This window comes from Lotus japonicus, chromosome 5, assembly GCF_012489685.1.
Source record: "Lotus japonicus ecotype B-129 chromosome 5, LjGifu_v1.2".
NCBI lineage: Eukaryota > Viridiplantae > Streptophyta > Magnoliopsida > Fabales > Fabaceae > Lotus > Lotus japonicus.
The window spans coordinates 42,513,163-42,525,957 of NC_080045.1; the positions used below are offsets into that span (position 1 = coordinate 42,513,163).

Here is a 12,795-nt window from a genome sequence, read left to right on the forward strand (position 1 = left end):
GTACTCCGTGATGAAGTCAGTCCATGTTACTCTTTTGGGGTCCCTCCGGCCCCCTCTTCTGTGATAGTTACCAGGCAATGGTACCACTGGCCGTACACACCACAACTTGTTTGAGGTTTGCTCAATTGCTCTTGACGTGCAAAAATCATTTTCACACGCGTCTTCGATTTATTACCTTTGATTAAGATTTAAGAAGCTATGCATTTTGATCCATCACTACAAACCTTTCATTACACCAATTCCAAGCCCATCCATGTCCATCTCAGCATGCTTGCTTGAATGATAAACAATATGGTTTTCAGTGTAAAACATGTGTGACTTTGATTATGACTTGGATTCCTAGCTAGAGTAGACACTGTACTTAGGAACTCACAAGCGTCAAGCTTAGTGTTGGCTTAATCTTAACCAAGTGTCTACCCAGGGCCGTGTAGGGCCCTAGGTAAAATAGGCAATTGTCTAAGGCCCCCAAAAATATATAGGCCCCCAAATTTTTTTTGGTATGTATATAGGTTATATTTTTGGGACTTAAAAAAGTAGTGAAACAATAAAAAAAATTAAGTAATATTAATTGTAACATGGATAATGCAATGCAAGAACTTAAGTGCAATTTTGATAGTTATTAATAGTATTGTTTTGGATTAGAAAATTTACATTTTCCAGAAGAAAAAAATATATATGTTGTTTATACATTTTAAAAACTCAAAAAAATTAAATTGTGTTACTCATAACAATTAGTTTTTTTTTTTGTTACAAGAGGAAAATTTTATAACAAAAAGTTTGCTTTGCACTCATTGTTTCTTCTCTAAAAAAAGAAAAGTTTCATTTTTCTACGTTGTAGTGAATTATCAAAAGAGATATTTGTTATTAAAATGTTGCAAAATCTCTCATTGATTCATTCATTGTGCTTCATGTTCTATTGTTTTTTTTTCCGAAAGATGAATGAATATATTAATAAATCTTGAGTATAAAACAACCCAAGTCAAGGATAAAGTACAAACTGATACTGTCAAAGAACCCACCACCAACCCACATAATGACTTAGACAAAATCCCAAGAAAGAGCCTCATTAAAACCTTACTTGGAAAAACTCATTGGGATAAAAACCAAGCAAGGAAAAAGAGTACCACAATCCGGGGATAGCCATTCTGCATCTGAAACACAAAGTTAAAAATTAAAACTGATTCGAGCTTAACTCATTGCTCGAAAATTTGGAAAAAAGAACCATGTACAGTAATAACAGCAAACGTAAAACAGCAAGAGCATCAAACAGCAGCAACAGCACCAGCAACGACTTTCAGACAACAGAAAACAGCATCAGCAACGTACAGCGACAGTACAGCAGCAACAACAACCAGCAGCACTTAACAGCAACAGCAAAACCAGCAGCAGCAAAAACAACAACAGGGAAACCAGCAACAGCAACCAGCAGCATTCACAGCAACAGCAATGACAGGAAAACCAGCAGCAGTAAAAACAACAGCATGGAAGAACCAGCAACAGCAACCAGAAACATTTAACAGGAACAACAAAGACAGCAAAAACATAAAAAAACAGCAGCAGCAGCAACAACTAGCACACCAGCAAACAAGTAGTCCAGATTCATGGAATTTTCCAATGGCCCTCGAATATAAGCATTCCAAATTGTTCCTGCAAGTAAGAATATAAAACCAAACAACAACTCTTTACGATGAGCCAAAACTATGGCCCTGAATAGAACCAAACCGGCTCCACACAAAAGCACCCTTTTTTTGCCAACTCGTCCGCCTCCGCATTCCCCTCCCTCAAGATATGAATTACCCCGATACAATTCACGAGTGGCATCAAATAGTCAATCATATTCAACTCATTTGTAAGCTTCCAAGGTCTCATTTTTCCACCGCTCATCCAGCCAACAACAAGTGTGGAATCACTTTCAAACTCCACAGAAGACACCATAAATTGTTGACAAAACAAGAGAGCATAGAGAATAGCCAACACCTCCGCCTCATCAGCTCTTGTAACCTCCACTTTTCTGGAAAATTTACCAAGCACTTCACCCGACCCATTCCTCAAAATACCACCAATGCCAGCACACCCCGACTGAAAAGACCCATCAACATTGAATTTCAGATTCGTACCTTGGGGTGGTTTCCAAGGGACAACTATGCGCACCCCCACCTTGCCTTGAATATCTATTTTTGTAAATCCCTGAGAGAGTTGATGCACTCCATAAGGACAATCCTTCCACCAAGCCTTTATCCAAGTAAAAAGCATAAACATATGAGACTCCCATACCTCTTCAGCATCAAAAGATAATTCTTTAAAAATCACATTATTTCTAGCTAGCCACACCACCCAGCATAAAGCATATGGTATCAAGTCCCATAAAATCCTAGCTGTAGATCTTCGAAGTGACCCCCATTCAGCCAAGCACGCCTGAATCGATTCGGACACCCCCCACCAAACACCTTCTCTATGTAACACACTTACCCATAGCTGCCAAACCTTAGGACAATGCAGAAAAAGATGGGCCACCGTTTCAGGTGCACCCAAACACAGCACGCAAGTCGCCCCTTCTTCCAAGGCCACGCCACGACGCCTCAAATTTTCTTTAGTAGCCACCCTATTCTTCTGAACCTGCCATAAAAAAAGAGCTATCTTGGATGGTAAAATTGGCCGTAGTGATTTTGGAACCGACCAGCCATCTTCCGAGAACCATCTTGCCTCAACAACAGCACATAACGATTTCACACTAAACATGCCCATATTATCATGCTTCCATACCAAACAGTCCACATGCGCATATACCCCATGTTTAGGAACCAATTGTTGAAGAACGAGCTGAAAATCATCATACAGTTGTCGTTCCCAACCCATAAATTCTCTCTCAAAGGATATATCCCAAACCCATTTATGCCCAACCACCACACCGCATTCCATCACCGATGCTCTCTTATGTGACGCAAGAGCAAAGACTCGAGGAAAAACCAACCGGAGTGGTCCTGAACCAACCCAATGATCTAACCAGAACAAAACTCCACTCCCCCTTCCCACTTGACAAGCTATTTCATCCCTGAATACAGTACCAACAAGCCCACTTTCACGCCAAATTGCACACACCTCAGCAAGAGGAATAGACAAATATTTATGAGATAGTGCATCGAAACTAAGTGATATAAGCTCCCGCTTCAAACCATATTTGCCACAAATTACTTCCCTCCACAATGCATTTCTCTCCCGCCCAAACCGCCAAACCTATTTCAACAGCATGGCCTTATTTTTCCACTCAAGGTAACCCACCCCCAAACCGCCATACCTAGACCCCTTGCATATATCCTCCCAAGCCACCCACATAATTTTATTTGTGCCCAGAGATCTCCCCCACAAGAAGCGTCGCATAATTCTCTCTATTCTCAAAATAATCCCCTTTGGTGCACGATACAATGCCATGTAGTAAAGAGGAATAGCATTTAGAACAGATTTAACAAGAACTAACCTCCCGCTTAATGACAAGAAACGTGAGTTCCATGTACCCAATTTTGCTGTCAACCACTCCAAAACTGGATTCCAAAAAGCTAACCTTCTAGGATTACCTCCGAGAGGCGAGCCAAGGTATATGAAAGGTAATGAGCCCACCTTGAAATTCCACCAGTTTGCAGCTTCCTGGATCAGCACCATAGGGGCATTCACCCCAAATACTTCAGATTTGCTAAAATTAATTTTTAGGCCTGACGCAAACAAAAAAGCTTCAACTGCCAAGGCCAGGTTCTCATACTGATGTTGAACACAATCTGAAAAAAGCAAAGAATCATCAGCAAATTGTAAATGGTTTAAATAAAGGCCTGGAGCCACTTCCACCCCGCATGGGTTATCCTGCTCTAGCAACTGATTCGGCATACACGACATTCCATTCGCCACTAAATTAAAGAGAAGAGGGGATAAAGGATCATCCTGTCTCAACCCCTTTTCAATAGAAAAGAAATCAGACGGGGACCCGTTAACCAAAACCGCCAAAGAAGCTGAGGAAATGCAGCACTGCATCCATTTAATCCATCTGTATCCGAAACCCATTTCCTGCAAAAGCTCCAAAAGAAAACCCCATTCAACGCTATCATACGCTTTTGCAAAATCAATTTTAAAAAGCAAACCTCCCTGTGGTCTTACAGACATAGAGTGGACAATTTCAGCTGCAATCAAAGAGCAGTCCGCAATCTGTCTCCCTGCTGTAAATGCAAACTGATTCTGAGTTAACAACCTTGGAAGAACCAGACTGAGGCGGGCAGATAAAACCTTGGATAGCAGTTTGTAGACACTTCCAATCAAACTTATGGGTCTGTAATCTGATATCTCTTTCTGATGACCTCCTTTGGGAATAAGTGCAATGAAAGTAGAGTTCAAACCCTTTACCATTCGACCTGTATGATAGAAGTCATCAAAAAAATTAAGTATATCATCTTTCACCAGGTTCCAAAATTTTTTTAAAAAATCCATGCTGAAACCATCAGGGCCAGGTGCTCTATTTCCATCAAAATTCTTAACAACTTCCCAAATCTTCGCCTGTGAAAAAGCTGCTTCTAATAATTGATTTTCAGACTCTGACACCTTCTGCAAATTCACATTCTGCAGCCGAGGCCTAGCTACTTCAGCCACCCGGAAAAAATTATGAAAGTGATGCCGCATAGCCTCTTTAATTTCTGCTGGAGCTGTTAACTCTCTATCCTGATATCTTAACTGAGTAATGTTCTTTCTCACAACTCGTGCCTTACAGATACGGTGGAAGTACTTTGTATTCCTATCCCCCTCCTTGAGCCAACGCACCCTTGATTTCTGTCTCCAAATTCGTTCCTCCTCACGGTATGCTTTCCATAAATCCTCCAGAATGCTCCTCCGCTCCATAGATAAAGTGTGTGACCCCCCTTGCTCTTCCATATCCCCCATCACCTCCTGCAGTCTTCCCTCTAACAACACTATTTTTTCCGCCCCCCATGCTCCCCTCCCCCTTCGCCACTCTCTTATTTTTCCCCTCAACCCCTTCAATTTTTGTTGCAAGACATAACCCGACCAGCCTTGGTATACTGAAGAACGCCACCAAGACTCCACCACCTCATTAAAGCCGTCCTCCTCCACCCAATAATTGAAATAATGAAAAGGTTTTGGACCAGCATCATGCGTACCAAACATCAAAGACACTGCCCTGTGATCAGACACGTTCCAATCTAGAACAGATTGAGAAATATTTGAAAATGATAAAATCACCTCATCAGACACCATCCATCTGTCCAGGCGACTCCATAAGCCATCATTTCGACTCGAGAACCAGGTATACTCCCCATTCAGAAGTGGTAAATCAGTTAAGTTGCTATCCTGCACAAACTGTTGAAAAATAGCATCTCCTGCATCTAGAAGACCACCTGAGGACCGTTCTACAGCCAACAGTACATCATTGAAATCACCACCTAGGAATACCATGCCAGAATGACCCATAACATGAGTCTTTAGTGCCTCAGAAAATACTCTTCGCTCTGCAACTGTTTGTGGTCCATAGACATTCCCCACCAACACTATATGTTCAGAGTTCAGGAGCTTCAACGTCATCAATATAAAATTGTTATCAGTCACGACTGTCAAGACTTGGCAACTATTTTCCTTCCACATGCACAAGAGCCCTCATGCTGCACCTACTGAATATACCACCACATGACGCATATGCAAACTTTGCGCCCACTTTTCTATTGTTGTCTGTCGTTGTTCGTTTAGTTTAGTTTCTTGAAGAAAAAGTAATTCTGGTTTCAGCTGCTGAATTGCTTTTTTCACAATCTCCCTCTTCGTTGTTCGTCCTAGCCCACGAACATTCCATGTGAGCCATGGTCCCGGCATATTAATTAAGATGCGGATGATTGTCGCAGATTTGAGCTTCCAACCCTCTTATCATCAAAACTTCAGAACCACGCGGTTTTAAACCAAGCTGCTGTCCAATCAACCAAACTCGTTGAGCACGAGTTGTCACACCATCTTCTCCTGTCACTGGCTCTAAATAATCATCTGGCAAGGCTATAGGTTTGTTTTTGCTTCCCTTCGGCCGTCCCCGCTGTGAGCTTTTCTTAGATGAGTTTGTGTTTGGGGAATTGTGAGGCGTTGGAGTTATTGGATCAGACAGCACAAGATCAAGACTTTTCAGGGGCGTCTGTGTCTCTGGGGGGACGCACGGTTGAGGTGGAAGGCCAATGCAGGGAGCGTCTTGCCTCTCTATTTGGTGTGGCGAAGTCCGGACGTAATTTCCACTCGGTGTAGCGTCTTGAGCGTGGAACGCAGAAGTGGTGGATGGTTGCAAATAAGCTGCATGCATCAAAAAGTCGTGTTTTGTGTGCAAATCCGTAGGCAAACACTGCTTTATCAATTGTTGAACTTGAAACGGGTCCCAGTAAGTTGAGTAGAGTGGCCATCTATATTTTTGAGTCATATCCTGAGTGTTAAAGGAATATCCTGTAACAGAAAACTGATTATTTGAAATAAAATCAGGATATTTAAAATCAAAAGGGAATATATGATTTTGAATTATCTTTATATCTCCAGCTTTTATATTTCCCTTCCAAGCCTCAATTTCCTCCTCCGTGTAACCCGTTTCCTCCAAACGTGTAACTGTTCCATGAAATCCTCTCCTGCGTTGATGGCACCATTGATGGTTGTAGAATTTGAAAAAAAATTCCGGTCACCCAACTGGTTTGCTTCCAGCCGTTCATGGCTTTTCACTACCGTCGGTGAGTCATGTCCGACCTGTCCAAGGTGTTGCTCAGGCCTTGTATCACGAAAGTCAGCCCCTGGAACGTCAATTGAGTCAGTTGCCATCTAAGAATTCGCCACCTCCACCATGGTTTGAAGCCCTTCTAATTTTTCATTCCGGAATACTCCATCCTCTTCTCCTGAGTCTGCCTCACCAGCAACATCATAGCCTTTGTCAAAAATAGCTTCTGGTTCACCTTCATCCTCAACAATGATGTCGTCGTTATTTTTTGAGTCCTCCCCGAAGTCAGTAGCATCTTCAGAGTTATATATCTTCACCGGCGTTGATGGCATAGTTTCTACCTTGCCATAGTCATAGGCGGACTCATCTTTCTCTACCAAAATCACACAGGTTGTCCCCTCCATAGCCACTGACATAGTAAAACACTGGAGAAGCGGGTGATGCATACGGACAAGTATGCGAGCAAAATCTGCCCGATGACGGTGTTTGGTTGCAACATCCATGTTCACGAATTTCCCAATTCTATTTCCAACGGTTGTAAAGAAAGTGTCCGACCATAGACCCATTGGTACCTGCCATAGACGAATCCACACCAATTGTTCAACCCCGAAGGTAAGCGATGTACATGGATTCAACTCCGTTAACTTCTGCTCCAGGAAAAAACTACATTCTGCTAAAGTATCCTCCATCTCTTCTTTGCTCTCAAACTCCAACAGAACCTCATCTGCCCCAAATGGGATGAAACGAAAATTATACATACCGATCCGGGCAAGCTCATCCTGTATAACATCAACTGGCTTAGCTTCAAAAGTACGAGCCCGAGCACATCGTTGGTACCACAGACTATCCAACTCAGTGGCTGAGAAGCTCAAATGTTCCATTCCTGGCTATCGTGCATCCTCATATATATGGCCAGGAGGCTCTTCCTTTGTTGCCATCTCTTTTTTGTCAGGACATGTTGGAATATGCTGAATCTTTGGCCTCCATATTTTTCCACGTACCTGAGCTTGCACAGATTTTCTCTCTGCTGTTCCCTTCTTCTCCTTCGTGGTGGCTTGTTTAATGCGTGCCTGTTTCACAACAAGATAATTTCCCTCCAGCCTCACCCCATTGAACATTCGAATGGCCTGCCATGCCTCCCCATCATTCTGAAATCGAATGAAGCCGTAACGGAAACGCTGCTGAAATTTTTTCTTGAATTGCAGAAAGACATCTCTCACTTGCCCTTCCTTTCCAAAATTTGATTTCAGTTTTAGCAAGGTGATCCTATCGTTCAAGCCACCAACATAAACCGAAAATGACATCCCCTTTGATTTCAAATTTTGTTGATCTTGAGATGTCTGGTAACATTTATTTTTTTCCTGTTCCAGGACCTCAGGTGAACGTTGTTTGCTCCATTGATCACGGCGAACGTAGCCTGGCTGTGACCACCATTCACGTTGAGAGCTTTCAGCCTCCTTCCTCTGATGTCCAGACCTTGTTTGTCGCTGATACCTTATTGGAAACCTCTGCCTTCCATACTGTACGTTGCGTGTATGACCTGTCGAGGTATGCCCCAGTCGCTGCCATTCGAGATCGGGCCGCCATGAATGCCTTTCCCCCCTAGGGGTCTGCCATTGTTGTGGCCGGAGCCACCATGATCGGGGCTTCCAAACGTTACTTCTCTCTCTAGTCCCTCTCTCTCTCATGCCTAACCTTTGATCGCTTCATGTTCTATTGTTCATAATATTTTACTTATGTTGGAGTATAAAATTCTAATAAATGATTTCACCGCTCAAAAAACAGGAAGATTAATATAGAAAATTAATAGTATATATGATATGTTCGGTCTCTTTAAGTTTTTTTTCAAAATAAAAACACTTTATCATTTTCACCTTAGGCCCCAAAATACGGCCCTGTGTCTACCATAAACATTGCTCATAAAACTTCTAAAATATTATTAAAATATTTTTTTAAAAATTTAATTTATATTTAAATTATAAATTATTATACAACTAGAGAAATAATTTTAAATAATAGAAAATGATAATATAAAATTAGTCTATATTCACTACTAAAAATTTAATATTTATAAGTGAGTAGTCTATTTCACTCTTAGTAAATAATAATTTCATTTACTTATATTATAATATAAATTAAAATATTTTTAACAAAGTAGTAGCAAGTGATAATGATAATTTAATTATTTTATATAAGTAAATTTAATATTTTCACTATTAATAAATTAGTTTATTTTTTCATCAAATTTATGAGTAACTAAATAATTTTTAACTTAGTATAGCAACTAGTAATTGATAAATAATAGAATTAGTCTTGTCAAAAATATATACTCCGACTGAAGTTTCACAAAATCATTAACTTCTTATTTTATTTCAATTCTGATGTTATTGCACAACACTTATTTTGGGCTCGTGTTAGGTGTGTCGACACTTGTGGTTGATGAGGGCGAGAGTGATCATCGGTGTTATGAGAAGGTACGGATAATGAGGGGTTTCTTGTGACGCTTCTAAACCGCACCAGAACAAGAGGTATTCTATAGCTGTATAGGCATGAGACTATATAGTTGATGATGACTTATAATATTTTGCTGATACTACTCATAATAACAAGGTGCATCTTCTTTTTGGAAACTCAACTCATAAAAATCTAAGATCTTTGTGCTCTTGACTTAGAGAAATATTGAGATGGAAGACTACTAAAATAAGTTTTCTCAGGAAGCACGTGAGTGAGAACTTAGTATGCTAAAAAAACACATGTCGTTATCGTGAGGCCAATCACCAGATCAAAGATGTTACAAATGGTATCAGAGTTGGCCTCTCCTAGTACGGTGTGGTTCGGGGACGAACCAAGAAAATCTGGTGGGTGTGTGACACCCGAAGCTAACAAGGGTGGGAAGTGATGATAACCGGTGTAATGAGAAGACTTAGATAAGGACCAGATCTTGGCGAGGCTTCTAGGCAAAAAGACACATGATGAGCTGATTTCGCATGAGAACGAGAGGTATTATGGGATTGTAAAGGTATGATTGTATGAGACTATACAATTGAGGAAGACATATATATAAAACTTTATTTATACTACTCATAACAAAAATTACATCTTATTTTTTAGAGCTAACTAAAAAGAACTCTAAAACATGGTTGAAAGACTCAGAAAGTACGCTGGATGAGACTATACAAGTGTGCTTGAGTTGGGGAATTACAGGGGCTGACAACCTTCTTAGAAGTTTTCTCAGAAAGTACGGATGAGAATAAAACATGGTTGAAAGACTCATTTTATTACCGAGAAATTAGTTGTCAGAACGAAATATTACATTAGGTGATATTGACAAATTGGCCGATGGATAATTTTCTTTTCGTTTTCTTTTCAATCATGGGATTCTATGTTTGGCCAAGTACTATTTATCCCATGAAAATAAAGCCTGGTCGTCTAATTTTACATTTATTATTTAAAATATTCTCTATACTTTTGCCGATTATTTTCTAGTAATGGTTACATTTTTACCGTGAAAAAAACTTAAGAATAACTGGATATAATTTTTATCAGCAATTGGTGGATATATTTGAGAAAATAATAATCTAATTTTTTTTCAGAAATATGTATAATGAATAAAATAAAAAAATAAAAAATAGAAACAAGCATCATAAAAATGAAAAAACATGGATGTCCAATATAACTAACCATAATAACTACCATTGGGGAAGTTCTGAAATTTCAAGAATCAAACTTGCAAAAGTAATGGTAGTTTTAACTGGCGTAATTGTAGCAGTTATATAAACCGTTGCTAATGTGTGTATTTGCATCAGATAAAAACCGTCGGTAATACATTAATCTTTTTTAAGCCTGCAAAAAGTGTACGGACAAGTAACATTTTCCAACTTCCAAACACTAACAACCTGATCATTCTAAAAGGGTAAAAAGAAAAAAGACAATTGTGGTAAGACAAGGTTCTGGTGCTCAGACTCAGAGACAGAGAGAAAGAGATGGAAGCTCAAAGTAACCATCACCAAAAATGTCTCTACTCCCACTTTCCTTGCACCTGCTTGGTCTTGTAAAATTTGTCATCTCCGTCTCATCCTCACCACCACACCAAACGTTATCATCCAAAACCTCTACTACCTCAGCTTCTTCTTCAACACATGCTTCACCATCACCATCATCACAACAACAAGAGGAGACACTCTTAAACAATCGAAGCCTAAGCCTCCCATTTTCACGCTCTGCTTGAAAATAAGGTTTGGGTGAAGAGGAAGTTAAAGCTTCCAATATCAACCTCCCATCTTCACGATGAGACCTCACTTGGAACCCTCCAAACTCAGCCATTGAAGTTAGTGGCGGTGGAAAGTTGCTACTAACCCTATTCAATTTTTTAGACTCAGAGTTTCTTTTAACCGCATAACTGGAGTTGCTTTCTGATGAAAACAAGGACATATCATGATCAGTGCCATTATCAACGGCATTGCTACTACCAGTTTCACAGCCTAGACTTTCAGTGCACAACTCCAAGCTCTCTGCACTGAACTTTGAAGAGGAGAGCTTAAAGGAAGGGTGGACATACACATTATTCTCAGATGATTGAAGAAAACTCCAACCTGATTTGGATTCCTTAACATTTTGATCAGATTCTAAGATTGAGAAGAAGGAGCTGCTACTACTTCTCCTAAAGCTGGAAAATTCAGGGGATGGAGAAAGGTTGGAGTTGGACCTTGTTGGAGCTAACTTGAGATTCAACACATGTGGTTCGATAAGACGGGGTTCGAGACAAGATTGCAACCCTTGGCAGACACTTGAGGAAGACATTTGAATTATCCACCACAATGGAAATGCAAAGAGGCAGAGGAAACAGAGGAAAAAGGAACAGAGCAAGGGGAGAAACAGAGGAGTTTAGTTGTTTATCAAGTGGAAAGAGAACTTGGGTTCAGGGGTGAAAACATAGAAGATTAAATATTTGGCTCAAATTCAAGATAGGTGGTTCCTTGGAAAATAGAGAAAGGAAAGGAGATTGAGAAGAGATGAATGGGCATGAAAGAGAAGTGCAAGGTATGGGTATGTATATATAGTTGGACACCAGTTAAGTTCCCTTTGTGTCTTTATTGTATAGTGCGGAGAGGGTCCCCAATAAATAATAAATAAATTAAGATAATTGAGATGATTAGAAACAACGAAACAATTTGTTTGTACAAAGAATTGATAATGGAGCTTGGCTAATATGTCTACGCTTCACACGGCTACAAATCTTGAATTGAAAACGAAAATGTACACATTATTTATAAAACACTTAGAATCACTTACAGTTCACTACTCAATTTCACCATAAGCTAAACATTCCTCTCCTAGTGAATTATGATGACTCGGGTGTCTAAGTCATATTCCTAGTTTACTTTTATACATTTTAATATATTATTTAGGATATTTTGGTCATTTTATGACACATTATAAGTAATACATGCATTTTATTATTTTTATGTGTTTTTAGTATTTTTCTATAATTTTTATAATTTTTATTAGGATTTTCGGATTAATAAATGGGAGCTGATTCACTGCTGATGGTCCATGAGAACTACCATGCACGTTCAAGAAATCTGATGGCTAAAGCTTCATTCTCTGACATGTGGCTCAATCAAGACCGAGGTCCACTATAAGACCATGGGTTGCGTACTACTGGATTTAACACTTTAACCATGGCCCAATCTCGGTCCGACACGTGGCAAGGTTGTGGGAATAAAGCCAAAAACGAAAAAGGAACGCTGGAGATGAAAAAAGAAAAATATGATATTAGGTTTGTTTTTTTTGGCTTATAAAGGGAATACAGAACGTGATATAGGAGGAGGGGAACAACAGCAGTATTGGCGGCAGCACACAAAGGAATAAGAAGAACTTTGGTTCTTAATTTCATAGGTTCTTTATCTATTTCTTTGTGATTTTTATGGTCATGCTTGGCTAACTCCTCTTTTTAGCACTTGAGATGTGAATCCTTTTTATTTTTATGTCTTAATATTTCAATTCTTTGTATGACTATTGGGTTTTTAATCTATGTATTCGTTTCAGTTAATTTGTGCTTGAATCGATGCGAG

General features: G+C 39.7%; 3 protein-coding genes across 3 annotated transcripts; all 3 read right to left on the minus strand.

Annotated features, from left to right (window-relative positions):
* Positions 1 to 1,698: 1,698 nt before the first annotated feature.
* On the minus strand, positions 1,699 to 2,919 carry LOC130719582 (uncharacterized). Its single transcript, XM_057570200.1, has one exon. It carries the CDS (start codon positions 2,917 to 2,919, stop codon positions 1,699 to 1,701), a length of 1,221 nt encoding a protein of 406 aa, XP_057426183.1.
* A 4,689-nt stretch (positions 2,920 to 7,608) lies between these two features.
* On the minus strand, positions 7,609 to 8,025 carry LOC130719583 (uncharacterized). The gene has a single exon (XM_057570201.1). The coding sequence runs from the start codon at positions 8,023 to 8,025 to the stop codon at positions 7,609 to 7,611; it is 417 nt and encodes a 138-aa protein (XP_057426184.1).
* Positions 8,026 to 10,400: 2,375 nt separating this feature from the next.
* LOC130716587 (protein FANTASTIC FOUR 2-like) lies at positions 10,401 to 11,759 on the minus strand. The gene has a single exon (XM_057566560.1). The coding sequence runs from the start codon at positions 11,519 to 11,521 to the stop codon at positions 10,685 to 10,687; it is 837 nt and encodes a 278-aa protein (XP_057422543.1). The 5' UTR covers positions 11,522 to 11,759; the 3' UTR covers positions 10,401 to 10,684.
* Positions 11,760 to 12,795: the final 1,036 nt, after the last annotated feature.